This window comes from Canis lupus, chromosome 27, assembly GCF_011100685.1.
Source record: "Canis lupus familiaris isolate Mischka breed German Shepherd chromosome 27, alternate assembly UU_Cfam_GSD_1.0, whole genome shotgun sequence".
NCBI lineage: Eukaryota > Metazoa > Chordata > Mammalia > Carnivora > Canidae > Canis > Canis lupus.
Genome location: NC_049248.1, coordinates 43824506 through 43840840, shown reverse-complemented (window position 1 = coordinate 43840840; position 16335 = coordinate 43824506). Strand labels below are relative to the sequence as shown.

Sequence of the window (16335 nt, the reverse complement as noted above, 5' to 3'; positions counted from 1 at the left end):
GGGGGGCTGGAGGGAAGTCAGGAGGGCAACCCCGAGGGGATTTAGCCGGGAGGGGAAGGGCCTGGCTCTCCCGACCCCTTTGGTGGGGAACCTTCTCACCCGTGGCTGGTGGGACACCAGTGGCCTACATCTTCCACGCCCCCAATTCTACCTCCACCCCAATGCAGGAGAATCGGCCACGGGATCAAATACAGACTTCCCCTCCCCCGGAAACTGACGCTCTCTTGATCGCTCCCCACCCACCCACCAGCACCACCATCACCCCCCGATCCCCGTTCCCAGGCACAGAGACCTCCCCACTATCCATCATGTGTGCTGCTGCCCACCAAGAACAGACATCCCCAACACAGAGCACAAAAACACCCCCACACTTACACACGCAGACCCCCCCCATGTCAGACACCCTGACACACCGATGTTCTTATCAAGCAGACGACACCCAGATGCCCCTCCCCCTGCCAGGGATCCAGAGCCGCAGCCCATGGACCTGGCACCGAGCCTCCCGCCATGGAGCTAGACCCTGGACCTCCTCACCCTACCCCCTCCCAAAGGCACACAGACCTCCTCCCGCTGCCATCACCACCCCCACGAGTCCCAGACCCAGAGAGCTCCCTCCAGGGCCCAAGGGCCAGGCGGACCCAACACCTGCAAGGACCAACTGGCCTGGGAGTTGGCTGGTGTGCCCAGGCCTATGGCAGCTGAACGTCTGGGGCCTCCTCACACCAAGGAAGGTACTCGGCAGCACAGACACAGGGGTCGGGATTGTGCAAACAGCCCTCCCACTCCCTCAGCAGGAGAGGACTTCAGTGCCCCCTCCCTGGCAGAGCCAGACTTCCCTGGGTTTCAGGAGAGGGGTTGGACTCAGCCCCAGCTCTGGGAGGAGGCCAAGGCCTTATAGGACTGAGAGCCATGCCCCGAAGGGTCCACCACACGCACCAACGGGCTTTCCCAGCTGCCTGCACAAAGGCCTTCTCAGTATTCAGAGCAGACCCTATATGCTCTCGAAGGCCCCTTCCTCCCCAACCCTTTCCACCAGCTTATGAAGCCAGGATTCCAGGTACCAAGGTGGGCCTCACCCAGGCTTCGGAAAGGCTGCTTTATTAGAAGCTCTTCTTTTTCTCTTTTTTTTTTTTAGCTCTTCTGACATCATTTTCAGACTGCCTGGAAGTCTTGGTATCAGGGATGGGAGCCCTCATGTGACTGGGGGGCTAGAGGGGGGTGGGTAGGTAGGGGTACAGGTCTCCGCACACCGCAGCTCATTTCCGAATGCTCCTATGGGTGGCAGCTGAGGTCCTGATGGAATAGGACCTGAAGGCACCAGGTCCGCCGCCGCTGGAGAAGCTCAGGGCATTGCTGCCCATGGTCCCCCCGAAGCTCAGGCCGCTGCCGCCTCCGCCAGTGGAGTTCACCACAGCTGGGAGAAAAGGGAGGAGGGCTCCATCAGCACGAGGCCCATCCCTCACTCCACCCTACTCTCCCTCCCCACTGCCTCTCCTCCTCAGCACCCTCCGCAGGCCAGCCCAGAAGGAGCCCGCGCCAGCCACAGGGGCTGCACCACGGATGCCCCACGCCCCGCTCTGCCCTCTTGCACGGCTTCCCTGGGCCTTTGAGCCTGACGGGCTGGGAGCTCCAGGGCACCTGCTAAAAGCCCATAAGGGAAAGAAGAAGCTCCTGGGCAGGACAAGGCCAGGCCCTCGGGCCAGCGTGCCATCCTGCAGGCCCAGCCTGGTCTAGACAGCACAGGAGAAGGGCCACAGCCAAGGACTTACAGATGTTCACGGCTCCCACGCCATCTCCGGCCAACCTGGGGGCAGAGGAGAGACCTGTGAGAGCAGCTCTTTCCTCAGAGCAGGAGGAGGCAGTCCTGGGCCCCCTCCATCCAGGAGCCGCGCAGGGCTGATATTCCTTCCCCTGCCCCACACATTAGTCCTCAGCCTCATTGCAAAATAAGGGGATGGGTGGGGAGGAGGTTCACTTAGGCCCTCCTGGTACTGGCCACGTGACCTTGGGCCATGTCCCAAAGCCTCCATTTCCTCACCTATAAACTGAGCCTAACTTAGTCCGGGCCTCACAGGGTCGGTCGTGAGGCTGGATCACGTAACTGCGCTGGAGCCCTGGGCGCACGGGAGTCCATGAGGGGTAGCCGGGATTACTTCTGAGGACAGCTGCCTCCCCCGACCAAATCACAAACCCTCAACGCGGGCTGGAGCTTACGGATGCCTGGCCATCCGGCCCTAGCGGGAGGTGTGGCGTGGAGCCATCATCCGCTATGGAGTGAAATAACTCGAGAATTGCTGCTTTCGGGAACGCAGCTACGGCGGGGACTGCGGAGGCCGCAGAGGCAGATGCGGCCACTCTCAGGGCCCGGCTGGAGATGGAAAAGCCACGGGACAGTTGGGCGTGTTTGTTTTATGACTCACGGCTCCATTGTCACCGCGCCCTTGGCCTTGAGGTTGAGTTTACTCTGCAGTGGGGAGGGGGGACCTCACTTTGATAGAGGGATGAGGGGAGCCCAGCTGACGTCATCAGCCCTAAGTTCAGGAAGAGGACAGAGCGAAGGACAAGGGCAAGAGGCGGATGTGCCAGGAGGCTTCCAAGCCCCTTGTTCAACTGGCCCCTGCAAGCGCTGGGAGTCGCTGGCCGTTGCGGGCCCCTGGGAGGAAGGGGATGGGGCCCCACTATAAGAGTCCCCAGCTCTGGTTCTAGCAGGAAAAGAGGTCCAGGGTTTGCATTCCCAAGAAAGCATGGCCCCTGCACCCATGCTGGCAGAGGGTGCAGAGCGAGGCAGCACGGCCGGGACAGGTGGGCTCTCGGGCCACCCTGTGCCCCAGATCAGCGGCTCTCTCTTCCCAGAGGCCTCTGCCGTTCAATTCCTCTTCCCACAAAGCCCAGGTGCCAACCCCAGCAAGAGATGGGTCAACTGCTGTGGCAGAGACCCTTCCGCCTCCCCTTCCCCAACCCATTTCCTGCAGCCATGATTCTTCTCTGCCTCCTTCCTGGAGTCAGGCACTCTGCCCTAGCATTCCCCAGTGCCCCAGCTCCTTCCTGTCGACTCCATCAGAAGCAGCCTGCCTCCCCCGCCCCTCAGGAAAAAATGCTCCCAAAAGAAAAAGTTCTGTGTAAATTTAGCATTTCATAAATGGTCTCTATTATGAGTGCTTCCTAGGTGCTTCCTTTACAAATGTTTGGTGCCCCCCGGCCCACGTGCAAGCCCCCCGAGGGCAGGAGCCTATCTTACACCTTATCTATCTCCATGCTGGGTTCCAACAAGCCAAGCCCTGATGGGGCCTACTTCCAAGCCTTGGCCATGCTGTTCCCTCTCACCCTCTCCAAACCTTAACCTTCGCCGAGGGCACAACTCTACAGCCTTGCAGATTGAATGAATCAATCAACCATCAGGGTGAGAATGAAAGCCCAACTGCACGGACAGAGGGTCCATGTCTAACACCGATCCAGCCCAGCCTGCTCTCTGGCAGCGGGTGTGCATAGATCTCTGGGATCTCCCACATTCAGTCAACACCAGGCGACTTGGCACTCAGTGATGCAGCGAGAAGCAGCCTGGCATCATGAAAGACCCCTGGACCAGGAATCAGCAGAGCTTGACTGCACGCTGGGCCTGTCCCCTCCATTCATAAAACTGAACCACAGCTTCCCCTCTGTAAACTCAGCAACAACACTTGGCCTGCTTCCCCGAATGTATTGTGAGGGTCTAATAAGATGACCTGGGGGGATCCCTGGGTGGTGCAGCAGTTTAGCTCCTGCCTTTGGCCCAGGGCGCGATCCTGGAGACCCGGGATCGAATCCCACATCGGGCTCCCGGTGCATGGAGCCTGCTTCTCCCTCTGCCTATGTCTCTGCCTCTCTCTCTCTCTCTCTCTCTCTCTCTCTCTCTCTCTCTGTGACTATCATAAATAAATAAAAATTTTAAAAAATTTTTAAAAATTAAAAAAAGATGACCTGGGCCACACTTGTGAAGGGGCTGATACCATTTCAGCTTTCCCATTGAGCTTTATACCATGTGGTCTTTCCAACTAGAAGGTCATCTCATCAAGAGCAAAGAAGCCAGCATCAGCTTTACCCTCCCTACACTTCCCACCCCACCCCCCCGCCCCGGTGCCTTGCAGAAGAGGGCACAGGAAATGTCTGTAGATGGATGAATGTCAAGTCCCAGGCCCCACCGAGCCCCAGAAGGATTCCCCGTCCTGGCTTCTGTGTCCTCACCGGCTCTCCTCGCCCTCCAGCAGCTTGCGGTAGGTGGCGATCTCGATGTCCAGGGCCAGCTTGACGTTCATGAGCTCCTGGTACTCGCGCAGCTGCCGGGCCATGTCCTGCTTGGCTCGCTGCAGGGCGGCCTCCAGCTCCTCCTGCTTGGCATGTGCGTCCTTGAGGGCCAGCTCTCCACGTTCTTCGGCCTCAGCAATGGCAGCCTCCAACTTGGCGCGCTGTGGGCAGTAGGGGATGGCTGTGAGCTAGGGGACAGGCCTTACCAGTCACTGCCTTTCTGCCTCCCCATCCTGCAGTGAGCACCCATGCAACTCACTCATGGAGGCCTCACTGGCATCAGTCTACTCCCCCAGCACCAGGGAATCGCAAGAGTCAAAAACATGGGCTCTGGGGGCACCTGAGTGGCTCAGCGGTTGAGCGTCTGCCTTCAACTCAGGCCGCGATCCCGGGATCCTGGAATTGAGTCCCGCATCGGGCTCCCTGCATGGAGCCTGCTTCTCCCTCTGCCTGGGTCTCTGCCTCTCTCTCTGTGTGTCTCATGAATAAATAAATAAAATCTTTTTAAAAGGGGGGGGGGCCTGATATCCAATGCTTAGGCTCCAATTCTGGCTCTTCCACTTATTAGCCACGTGATCTTGGACACATCCACCTTTCCAGGCCACAGTCTCCTCTCCTCTAAAACAGCAATAATCACAGAGTCTCCCTCATAGGGATGCTGCAGGGATTAGATGAGGTGATATGGAAGTCCCTGGCACACAGTAAGTGCTTAATAAATACTATTATAATCATTATTAATCATTTTTTTTGGTCAAGCACCAACCTTTTCTGTTTCTAGGAGTTCTGTTTTTTTTTAGATTCCACCTATAAGGGAGAGCATACAGTATTTGTCTTTCTCTGTGTGACATATTTCACTCAGCATAATGCCCTCAAGGTTTGCATTGTCACAAATGGCAGGATTTCTTCTTTTTTTTTTTTAAGATTTTATTTACTTATTCATGAGAGACAGAGAGAGAGAGAGAGAGGCAGAGACACAGGCAGAGGGAGAAGCAGGCTCCGTAAGGGGAACCCCATGCGGGACTCGATCCCGGGTCCCCAGGATCACGCCCTGGGCTGAAGGCGGCGCTAAACCGCTGAGCCACCCGGGTTGATGGCTGAGTAATATCCTATTCTGTGGCTGAATAATATTTTCCTTACTAATTCACCCACTGATGGACACTTGGTGTCCGTGTCTTGGCTATTGTAAACAATGCTGCAATGAACATGGAGGTGCAGAGATCTCTTTGAGATAGGAATTGTATTTCCTTCAGATATATGCCCCAAAATTTAATTGTTGGATTCTACGGTGGTTCTATTTTTAACGTTTTGAGGACCCTCCACACGGCTGTCCGCAGGGGCTGCGCCAGTTTGCATCCCCACCGAAAGTACACAGGGTTCCCTTCCCTCCACATCCTCGCCAGCACTCGTTATCGCCTGTCGTGATCACTATAATTAATAAATGCTGTCACGATTTACGAATGCCCGGCCCCTCCGTCCCCAGCCGGAGAAGAGCCAAAGCCATGGGATCCTAGTTGAGTCCCTAAATTTCGGGCAGCCGACAGGAATAAAAACCATCTTCAAAACAAGCCCAGAACCAGGAGACTCAGAGCAGAGAGACACCTCTTGGAGGTGCCCTCTGGTGCCCTCTGCCCCCTGTCCAGCTGGCAGTGCCCTCCCCTATCACACTGGTAGCCCCCTGACATTGCCTCATCCCATTGCCTCTGGGCCCCTGCATGGTGGGAGACCCCCCAAGTCCAGGGCCTGGCTGTGCCCTAATGTACAAGAGGAGAACCAGATGCGGCAAAAGCTGCAGGGTTTGGCAAACCACCACTCCTTACTCTGTGCCTCCCCTCCCGGCCCGGAAGCTGCCTTGCTGCACCGGTGATTCATAGCCCTGCATCTGGGCCAGGAGGCAGCCTCCACCCTCATGTACAATGGCCAGCAGGGCTCCAAGGGAGGGACATTTCTGGGGAAATCACCCCCACATCCCTCCCCGACCCCCCTGCTCATCTGGAGATTAGCTCCCGGAAGCTGCAGCACTGGTTACCTCCCCTCCCTCCCCGCTGCAGACAGCTGCTCAGGTTTAGCTGCCCTGTCCACCCCTGGGGATGCCTTGGCGGGGCCTGGGGGACCCTCATCAACACCTGTCCCCCTGCCGGCTACACAGCTACACATGGGAGGCCTGTGCCCCACCACGTGCCGGGTGCTGAGGAGGAGCACTCAAGGCCTTATTCACATTTCAGGAGAGGTGGGGGACAGCCAACAACTTAGTTAATAAACCAGAAAACTTCCGCTAGGGACAGATGCTTTGGGAAACTTCAGACACCCTGCTGACAGAGTGGCTGGTGGTTGAGGAAGTCAATCCCGGAAAGGGGACTTGCGTCCAAATCCCAGGATGACAAAGGGGCAGCCACGTGCTGAGCTAGGAGAACCACATTCCAGGTGGCAGGAACACGGAGTGCAAAGGCCCTGAAGCGTGAACAGGCCTGGCAAATCCAAGAGACCGGAAGCAGCCTAGTGTGGCCGGGGCACAGTGAGAGGCAGTGGTGGGAAGGGAGGGACGGGGCCTTGCGAGCCCTAGTAAGGGTTCCTGCCGGCCTCTGTCCCCCTAACCCAGACGGACTGCGAGCTCCCAGGTACAGCACAATGCACCCAGAGCAAGGTGCAAGGAGAGTGCCCAGTACGAGTCTGGGAACGAACGGGGGTGCTTCTCAGGCAGGCCAGGCTGAGGCTCCCTCCCCAGGCTGCAGCCCAGCTCGGACTCCTCCCCTCCCTTTGGCCGGACCACGACCTGGCCAAGAACAGTCCGTCCTGGAGATCTCCCAAGTGGGCCCCCGAGACGGGCCGCACCAGCCCCGACCTCGGACAGCCTCCTCTCCTCATTCTCAGATGGCTGCCCTCCACGTGCCCCTGGAAACAGGGAGCAGCAGGGAGGAGGGCTTGTTCCCACCTGGTTCTTGATGTTGTCGATCTCAGCCTGCAGCCTCTGGATGGCACGGTTCATCTCTGCGATCTCGTTCCGGGTGTTACGGAGGTCGTCCCCGTGCTTCCCAGCCTGGGCCTGGAGGGTCTCAAACTGGAGGGCCACATAGAGAAGTATGGCAGGGGGGCGGGGGTCAATGATTACAGGGGCCTCATCCAAGGAAGACCCCGGGTTCTGCATGACGAGCCCTCCTCGCTTATCTTCCCAGGAAGCGACAGTGTGACTCCCAGAGATCTTCACCCACTGCCAGCAGGCCAGACTCGTGGGCAGTGGGGTGGACTGGGGATTTGCTTTCCTCCCCAGTCAGGACAGGGAGGGCAAGGATGGCTCCCAGGGACCCATCCCCATTGATCCTGGGGCCCTGCCCGTCCCCACCATGTCCCAAGTGCTGCAGAATCACCAGAAGTCTGAGATCCTCACCTGTTAAACAAACCCCCGTTAAAAAAAAAGCACACTTGTGAAAAGCATCAGCGCCACCCATTTCACAGATGGGAAGAACGAGCTCCGGAGAATGGAAGGCACTGCCCACGGATCCAATCACATGGCAAGTCTGAGCCCAGGTCTCCTTGCTGGCATAGCTGTGTCTCACCCGTGTGCCGTGGATGACTCTCTATCTCTGCAGAGACCTCCCTCTGCTGCTTTTAAACCCTGCCTCAGGCTCCCCCCGCCCCAGAACGCTGGCTTACCGCAGCACATTCCCTCAGCATCCTCCCAGCCAGCCGCCCTGCCTCCGTACAGCACGCACAACGATTACTCCTCCCTGGCCTGGAGACCCAGAACCCGGGATCAAGTCCCCACCCTTGCATCTACGAGCTATGTAGAGTTCAGCAAATTATTTATCCCCTCTGTGCTTTAGGAGCCTCCACCCCGCCCCTGCACCAGGCTGGGATCCCCGCCCAGGGAGGGACGGAGCCTTCACATCCCCTCTTTCCCGGGTACTGCAGAGTACCACGGGCTTGACCACTGGTGCCTGCCAGAACAGTGGGACCCAGCCCCAAAGGCTTGGGACAGGATGAGGACCCCGCCCAGAAGAAAAGATGCCCCCCCCCCGCTCTTCACCTTGCTCTGGTACATGGTCTCAGTCTCGGCCCGGCTGCGGTTGGCCATCTCCTCGTACTGGGCCTTGACCTCGGCGATGATGCCGTCCAGGTCCAGGGAGCGGCTGTTGTCCATGGACAGCACCACGGACGTGTCCGAGATCTGGGACTGCAGCTCCGCCAACTCCTGCAGGGACCAGACCTCCAGGGGTCAGGTCTTGGGGTGTGACCCGTTCCCGTTCCCGTTCCCACACCCAACCCGGGACCCCCTTCACACCAGGGGAAGGGAAAGGGAGAAGAGGTCAGAGTGGGCGTGAGGCCCCAGGGGGCGAGGGGGCACAGACCCAGCACCTGCCAAACAGTCTGCCCGCCCCTGGCAGCCCAGAGAGCCCATTAGCAACTTCTCAGAAAAAGAACCTGATGGGATCGCAGCAGATAAAGGAGTGACAGACTGTGGAGGACCCTGACGGCCCCTTCTGTGAGCTCTGCTGGGTCGGGGGTTCGGGCGGGGAAGCAGATCACTAGGGGGCGGGTCGCATACAACATCCCGCCCTAGAATAGAACTCTGCAGCCTTTAAGACTGATGATAGGGCTGTATTTATATCCACGGTACGCGAAAAAAAATGTGATCTTATTCTTATTAAAATATATATTATGGGATCCCTGGGTGGCGCAGCGGTTTGGCGCCTGCCTTTGGCCCAGGGCGCGATCCTGGAGACCCGGGATCGAATCCCACGTCGGGCTCCCGGTGCATGGAGCCTGCTTCTCCCTCTGCCTATGTCTCTGCGCCTCTCTCTCTCTCTGTGACTATCATAAATAAATAAAAATTTAAAATATATATATATATATATATTACTATAGCCCTGTGTGTGTATGCAGTTGGTATCTACAAGAGGTAGATGCCAAGGTGATAAGAGCATATATAAGTGGCCTGTTTTCAATTTTACGCCCTACTCTGGATTTTTGACAGCGAGCATGTATTCATCTTATAAAGACAAGAAAGTAGTTAAATATATATGTATGGGGACGTACGCACACACGTATATACGTACACACGCATACGTGTATATAACACGCAACAGACATATGAAGACCCGCACAGAGATTAGAACGCGATTAGAGATCAGAGAGCGAACCTCAAGGGGCCTGGCCCGGAAACTAATAAATGTGGAAAGTCACTGAGGGGCTGACGGAGGCTGGACATTCAGACGAAAGCCAGACTAAAGGGACGAGAACTGGTCTGTAAGCAGCCTCTATGTAACGGTGCCCGGACCAGCCCTGCCGATGACTGGACACCCCAACTTCCGCCGAAGGCCAGACAGTCACGCCGACAGGAGTGGAGAGGGTTTTAAATCCCCCAGAGAAAAAAGAGCTGAAAGCCCCAGGTAGGGCAAGAGGGAGAGAACGAGGCCACGGGGGCAGCCACACATCCGGTCCCGCTGGGCACAGGCGCACGGGTACTCCAGTCTCCCCTGACTCGGGCCCCCTGCCCACCCCACCCAGCCCACCTCCGAACTCTGCCACAGCCCGGGATTCCCAGACATCCTCCTGGTTCCTTTCGACCCCTCCCAACACCCCCCCTAACAAATGGTCACCCCGTGCCTCTGTAGGGCTAGTCCTGGCTGGCCCCACCCTGCTCTGCTACCCGCAGCTCCTCCCAAACTCCTTGCCCACCACGGATTCCTGAGTCCAGAAAGGATAAAGAGCAGGATGAGTGCCTGCGCACAACACCCGGGCTGGCCCTGAACAGGGGGTAAACCAGATGGCCCCTCTGTTAGGACTTGGAAGACATGCCACGGCTCCCACACCCAAGGTCCTCACCGTCTCATATAAGGTCTTGAAGAAGTTGATCTCATCGTTCAGGGCCTCCACCTTCGCCTCTAACTCCACCTTGCTCATGTAGGCGGCATCGACATCCTGGGGGGGGTGGCACCGAGAAGGGGTAGAGACATCGTGGCCTCAGTACACAGAACATTTAGCAGGGATGGGAGCCAGTCGGCACCGTCCAACCCGCAGGGTCAAACACCAGGGCCCTACCAAGTCACAGGCCACTTCTCCAGGCCGCTGACCCGGCCACAGCAGGAAGCTTCCTCTCCTGGACCCTCCCAGGCTACGTGGTGGACATCATTTCCACGCATCCCCAATGGCCACAGGTGCCTTCCCAGCGCTGGCAGCCCAAACCTAGTGCTTTACCGGTCCCTAGAGGCTTTGGCGGTTTGGACACAGCCCTGGCTCTACCACCTACGATCTCAGGGACTTTGGACAAATCACTTCACCTCCGTGGGCCTCAACGTCTGATGAAATAGGAGAGCAGTAGAAAATTATTCAGACTCCAGGAGAAGGCCCCCAGAGATGGAAGGTCTCCAGCCTAAATGTTTAACATGCAGCTTAGCGACCACGACGCAGGCGGGACACAGGTAACAGCGCAGGCCCGGGGGACGTCGGGGCCCCTGGTAGCCATACGTCCCTGTGCTCAAACTCCTGCGGATAGGGCTCGACCTTATGCATCCCTGAAGCTCCTCAGTCTCTAAGGGCGCAGCACTCCGGGCAGGTCGCCTTCGCGTGGATGAGCCTGGAACACTGAGCTGCTCGGGGAGGGCACTGAATCAGAATCCTAAATCAAAGCCCCCAAAGATACTCCTGAGGCCTTTCGACCTCAGCTCGCACGTCTCCAGGAACGGGGAGGTCGCTCTGCCTCGGGCGGCCCGTCCCATTCATTCAGCACGTATTTCGGCACCGTGGTGTTCCAACCCTTGTCTGTCATGAAACGTTCCGACTGTGACGGAGCACTTCCGTATTTGGGCCTGAGGTCTCCCTCTCTAACCTCTACCTTTTGGTCTTGATTCTAACGCCTCCAGGCCAAAAGCAAGTCTCGTGACTCACCAGACGTGCACACGGACACATGCGCACCCGTACACTGCACTAGGAGGCTGTACTAGGAGGGCCTGGCTTCCAGATCTCCCCTTTCCTAAGCCCCTCACCTCCTCCTTGTAACCTCCAGACCAGACCTGGGCCACACATCCCTACCGGCTGCTCAGGTGCGAGGGCCTATGCGGTTTTGGACAATGCCCCCTGCCGGCTTGTCCGCCCCCCTCACCTTTTTGAGCACCACGAATTCATTCTCAGCGGCTGTGCGACGGTTAATCTCATCCTCGTACCTGCAAGTAGGGGGAGGGTGCATGGTGTGTGTGCAGCTCTGCCTCCATCCCCCCTCCTATCCCGGCGTCCCTCCTACCCAGGTGTGAGAACCTGCCCCACATCGGCTTCACTCTTCCTTAATGACCTACGGAAATGGGTATCAGCTGGAAAACCAAATGTCCCTGATTGTCCCTTGCGACTATTCCTTTTTTTTTTTTTTTAAGATTTTATTTATTTATTCATGAGAGACACAGAGAGGTAGAGACACAGGCAAAGGGAGAAGCAGGCTCCAGGCAGCGGGGAGCCCAGGACCCCGGGATCACATCCTGGGCCGAAGGCAGAGGTTCAGCCACGGAGCCACCCAAGCGACCCCGCCTTGTGGCTATTCCTAAGGCTGGGAGTCATGGCAGGAGATGAAAGGTGGGAGGGCAAGGAACATATATGAATTCAAGGACAAAAACTGCATCTACCGGGAACAAGAAAACAAATAATAATAGCCAAGCTTAGAGACCGCTTCAAATGGGGCCTGCACTGTCACATGCCTTCTGCAAATCAGCTCATCTAATCTGCACAATGATCCTGTAACGTGGTACCATGATTAGCAGGAAAGGAACGGCGGCACCGAGGGGCAGATAATCTGTCCGGGCACTAAGCTGCGAAGTGACAAAGCCCAGACTTTGACCCTGGCAGTCGGACCCCAGGCCCAGGCCTTAACCACTACCTCATCCCACCTTCTGACGCTGAAGAAGGAGCTTGAAGCAGAGGAACCTTGTAGAATCAGTTGGGGCCAGAAGAACCAGGCCCCAACTAGGTGGTCTGGCCCCATCTCTACTCCCACAGGCCCCCCTCCCCATCCCTTTTTCTCCCGAGGAGCTGGCCCCACCCATAGGAGGACACTGGCAATGCAGGGCACAGAGCAAGGGGGCACTTGGGCCTGACCCAGTATTTATTTATTTGGGAACTTTTTTTAAAAAGTGTCAGAAACAGGAACTCAGTAGTGCCCGAGGCCTGCAGGAGGGCAGCAGGGCAACGATGGCCTGGCCGGGAGCAAGGAGCTCCTGCAGGCAGAGCACCCCCGCCCCCACCATCTCCCAGGAGCCCAGACTCACAAGGGCCTGCTCCCTCAGGTCCTATAGAATAGGGAAGGGACGCCTGGGGGGCTCAGTGATTGAGCATCTGCCTTTGGCTCTCTGCCTCTCTTTGTGTGTCTCATGAATAAATAAATAAAATCTTTAAAAAAAATAATAGGGAAATATCCTGAAGGCCATCTGTCCATCCCTGCCTTGGTGGCGTGCCGCTGGGCCCAGGGGTGCCCACACAGGAGCTCACCAGGCAGCTGCACCCCGGGCTCCTCCAGGGGCCCCTTCCAGGCCTCCCTCAGCCCCAACCCAGAGCCCAGGCTGGCTCTGCAGGAAAGCGCTCTACGGCAGGCTGGGGGCCGGAGTGGGGGGTAGGACGTGAGCACACACCTGCGTGAGCACACACATGCACGCACACATGGCAACAGAGGCTCACCGGTTGCCCGGGGCCTGCTCCATCCTGCACCTGTCGGCTCCCACCTGCTGTGGGATTACTCGGGATTACTCCTGTTGACTGTTGCTCTGGGGAAGGAAGTCGGGGAAGTCGGGAGTGGGAGCTCCCCACAGAGGCCTTTTTGTTTGTTCTCCCTCCAGTTAGAGCCAGTGTCCGGCTGAGTCACGCACCCCCAGGGCAGAGCACAGAACTCACTGCTGCTCCCGGGACTACTGGCAAGTGTGCTGGGGTGCGCCCAGCCCGAGCCTCAGGCGTTGGTTTCTATTCACTGAGAAGAGAGAGCTCAGTGGGCCCCTCAGAGGCCCGTCCTTGACACCCCAGTACCCCCATCCCGGGCCCTTCACTCCCTGCCTTGCCACACAGCCTCCTCTCTGCTTCCTGCCCTGACCAGAGCCGCCCCTCAGCCTCTGCAGCCCTGTAGAGCCCACCGCGACCCCTCTCTCTCCTTGCTCCTTGCTCTCCCAAGTCAGCTCCGTGTCTCCTCCTGGGAGTCAGGGGGCCCAGTATTCAGACTTTCCCAGGGGCCTGCCCCCTGACCCTCCTCAGGACCCTGAATCTCTCCGGTCTCTAACTCTTCACGTGAACAGAGCAGCTGTTCTAGACTACTCTGTGAGGGTCACGCAAGTTCTGAAGCACACCCGTCATAGGACACCTTTTGCCCTACCCTGTCCTGGGGCCCGGGTCAGGCGCCCCAAGGGAACAGTGCAGGTCGGAGGGGCCCCAGCAGGGACATTTCCCTGGGAGTAGGTCAGGTGGCAAGACTTGGAAGCTGCCCCCAGGGACAAAGAAGATGAAAGGAGAGACAGGGAATGTGTGGGTCAAGGCCTTCCCTTCAGGGGTCACTGTACCCCTCTGACCCCTAGACCTGGACGGGAGACCCTGCAAGGGATCGGCTGACGAGGGGCGCACTGTTCCGGGGCGTGGAGCCCCCCCCCAGGTCACGTTAGGGTCAGTACTTGTTCTTGAAGTCCTCCAGGACGTCCTGCATGTTCCGCAGCTCCACCTCCAGGCGGCCTCCATCCGTCTGTAGCCCCTCGAGGTGCCTCCGCAGGCCAGCGATGTGGGCCTCGAAGATGCTGGGGAGGCAGCTGCTCCGGGCCGACCTCTGCTCCTGCAGCAGGGCCCACTTGGTCTCCAGCAGCTTGTTCTGCTGCTCCAGGAAGCGCACCTGGGATGGACACTCACGTGAGGCGGGAACTCACGAGGGACAGAAGGTGCCACCCCACACTGGAGCGGGGAGCATCTCTGGCCGCCGAGCACAGCCCAGGCACCCGCTCTGCTGGCTGTTCCCCCAACCCGGGCCCCCAGCCTTTGTCCCCCCACCCCCTCTAAAAAGCCCACCGTGCACCAGCCTCTCCTCCAGGACCCTCTGTCTTAAAGCATCTTGGAGTGTGACCCAGAGGTCAGGCCTGCCCGGGTCACCAATGTTCACAGTCCTCCCCACCTCCCTCCCTGCAGGGCTGCCCCGCCCTGTCTGTCCTGGGCCTCCTCTGTCTCTCTGTCCTCTCTCCACTGCCCCCTGCCCCCTAGGTCTCAGGACAGGGTGCTAAAATAAGCACCTATTACGTGCTCATCCTGGGGCCCAGAAGGCCTCTTGGCTTCGTCCAGAATGACTGGAAGTGGGAAGTAATCCTCCTCAGAACTAGCAACGCGGAGCAGCAGGACCTGGGGGCTGCGGACAGCGAGGCAGAGCAGCTCAGGACCTGGGCCCGCGGAGGCGAGCTGACCAAGGGGAAGGCAGGCGCTGGGCAGCCGAGAAGGCAGCAGAGGGGGGGTCGGGCCTCACACCGCCCCCCTCCAGGAAAGACGTCCTGCCAGATGGACACAGCTGGGCTAGCCCTTAGTTCCTGGTCCAGCCCTACCTTCCCCCCTTCTCCACCTACCTGTCCTTCCCAACCCCCGCTCCCACTCCCCACACTCCCTCTCCTACCCCTGCGGGACCCACACAGCCAGGAAAAGCCCCTCCCAAATGGCCCTTCCCCGGGGGGGGGGGGGAGGACTTCAGTGCTCCTTCCCTGGGCAGCACGGGCTATCTCCAAGGGCACCTCCCACCGCCAAAGGGAGGCCGGCGGACCAGGTGGGTTGGTGGGCAGGTGTCACAGGGAGTCTCCCTCCCTCCCTGCAGCCCTTTATTTTTGGCATAAGCAGTGGAAGGAGAGAGGATCTCCGGAGCCGGGAGCGGTGTGTCTCGCCCCTACCCCACCTCCCACCCAGCGCAGCCCCCTCTTAGGGAAACTCCGGGCCTGGATGGTTGCAGGAAGCCCAGGGACCCCCAGACACAGGCAGCCGGGGCCGCCGGACAACGCAGGGTGCTGGGGGCAGCTCCGGGGGGAGGAGGCTGGGAGGCCCAACAGTCAGGGTTCAGGACGAGGAAGTTCCTCGATCCGGGGAGACAGAGCCGCTGCCCAGGCCTCGGTGCAGGTGGGCAGGTGGGCAGGTGGCCCGGAGCGCGCGGGGGGGCCGGCGCGGGGCTCACCTTGTCGATGAAGGAGGCGAACCTGTTGTTGAGGGTCTTGATCTGCTCGCGCTCCTCCCGGCGCACCTGCTGGATGGCGGGGTCGATGTCCACCCGCAGCGGGGCCAGCAGGCTCTGGTTGACCGTGACCTGGCGGATGCCCGCGCCCCCGGGGCCCCCCGAGGCCGAGCGCACGGCCACGCGCGGCCGCGACGCGCCCAGGCCCAAGAGGCTGCGGCTGCCGAAGCCCCCGGGGCGCGCCGAGCTCAGGCGCACCTGCAACCCGCGCCCCGGGAAGGCGGCGGAGCGCGAGCTGAACACCTGCGAGCCCAGGTGGATGGACATGCTGGCTGCGCGGGGCGGGGGCCCGGCCGCACACCTGGGCCGCGCTTTTAGCCGCCCGCGGCGCGGTTGGGGCGGGACCAGGTAGGGGCGGGACCAGGTAGGGGCGGGGCTGCCGCCAGCCACCCTGCCCCGCGCGCAGGCCCGGCTCTCCAAGCCCGAGGGTCCCCAGGGGGGAGGAGGGCTGCAGGCCCCCCAGCAGCGAGCCCTGGGAGCCGATCCGAAACAGGTTCAGTCTAGGAGGGCTTCCTGGAGGAGGCTCGGAACGAGTCCTGAAGCCGGAGCTCGGAGATCAAGCTCAAAGACTTGGGGGAGGGCGAAACAGAAAAAGTTCTAGTCCAGGAGTCAGCCTCCAGCCGCTTTCCCCAAGGCATCCCAGAAAGGCATTCCCGGACAGCCTCCTTCCCCCAAGCCCAGGTCCTCCTCCAGAGATCAGCTCTTGCGTAATCTGACCCCTCACCCCCCTTGGCCTGGCCCAGCTGGTTTCCCTGGCCACTGCACTTCCCTCCCATATACAAAGTAGGCCAAGCAGGGCACGACCCCCTTCTGGGCCCTCTCCTTTTCACTCCCGGAGGCATCTGAAGTGC

At 59.3% G+C, this 16335-nt stretch overlaps 1 protein-coding gene across 1 annotated transcript; it reads right to left on the bottom strand.

Moving 5' to 3' along the window:
* Positions 1–1051: 1051 nt before the first annotated feature.
* Positions 1052–15766, bottom strand: KRT7 (keratin 7). Its single transcript, XM_038577729.1, has 9 exons — positions 15428–15766; positions 13908–14119; positions 11378–11438; positions 10102–10197; positions 8303–8467; positions 7211–7336; positions 4222–4442; positions 1770–1804; positions 1052–1414 (listed from the first exon to the last, which is right to left on the bottom strand). The coding sequence occupies exons 1-9, from the start codon at positions 15749–15751 to the stop codon at positions 1257–1259; spliced, it is 1398 nt and encodes a 465-aa protein (XP_038433657.1). The 5' UTR covers positions 15752–15766; the 3' UTR covers positions 1052–1256.
* Between the last annotated feature and the right edge of the window lie 569 nt (positions 15767–16335).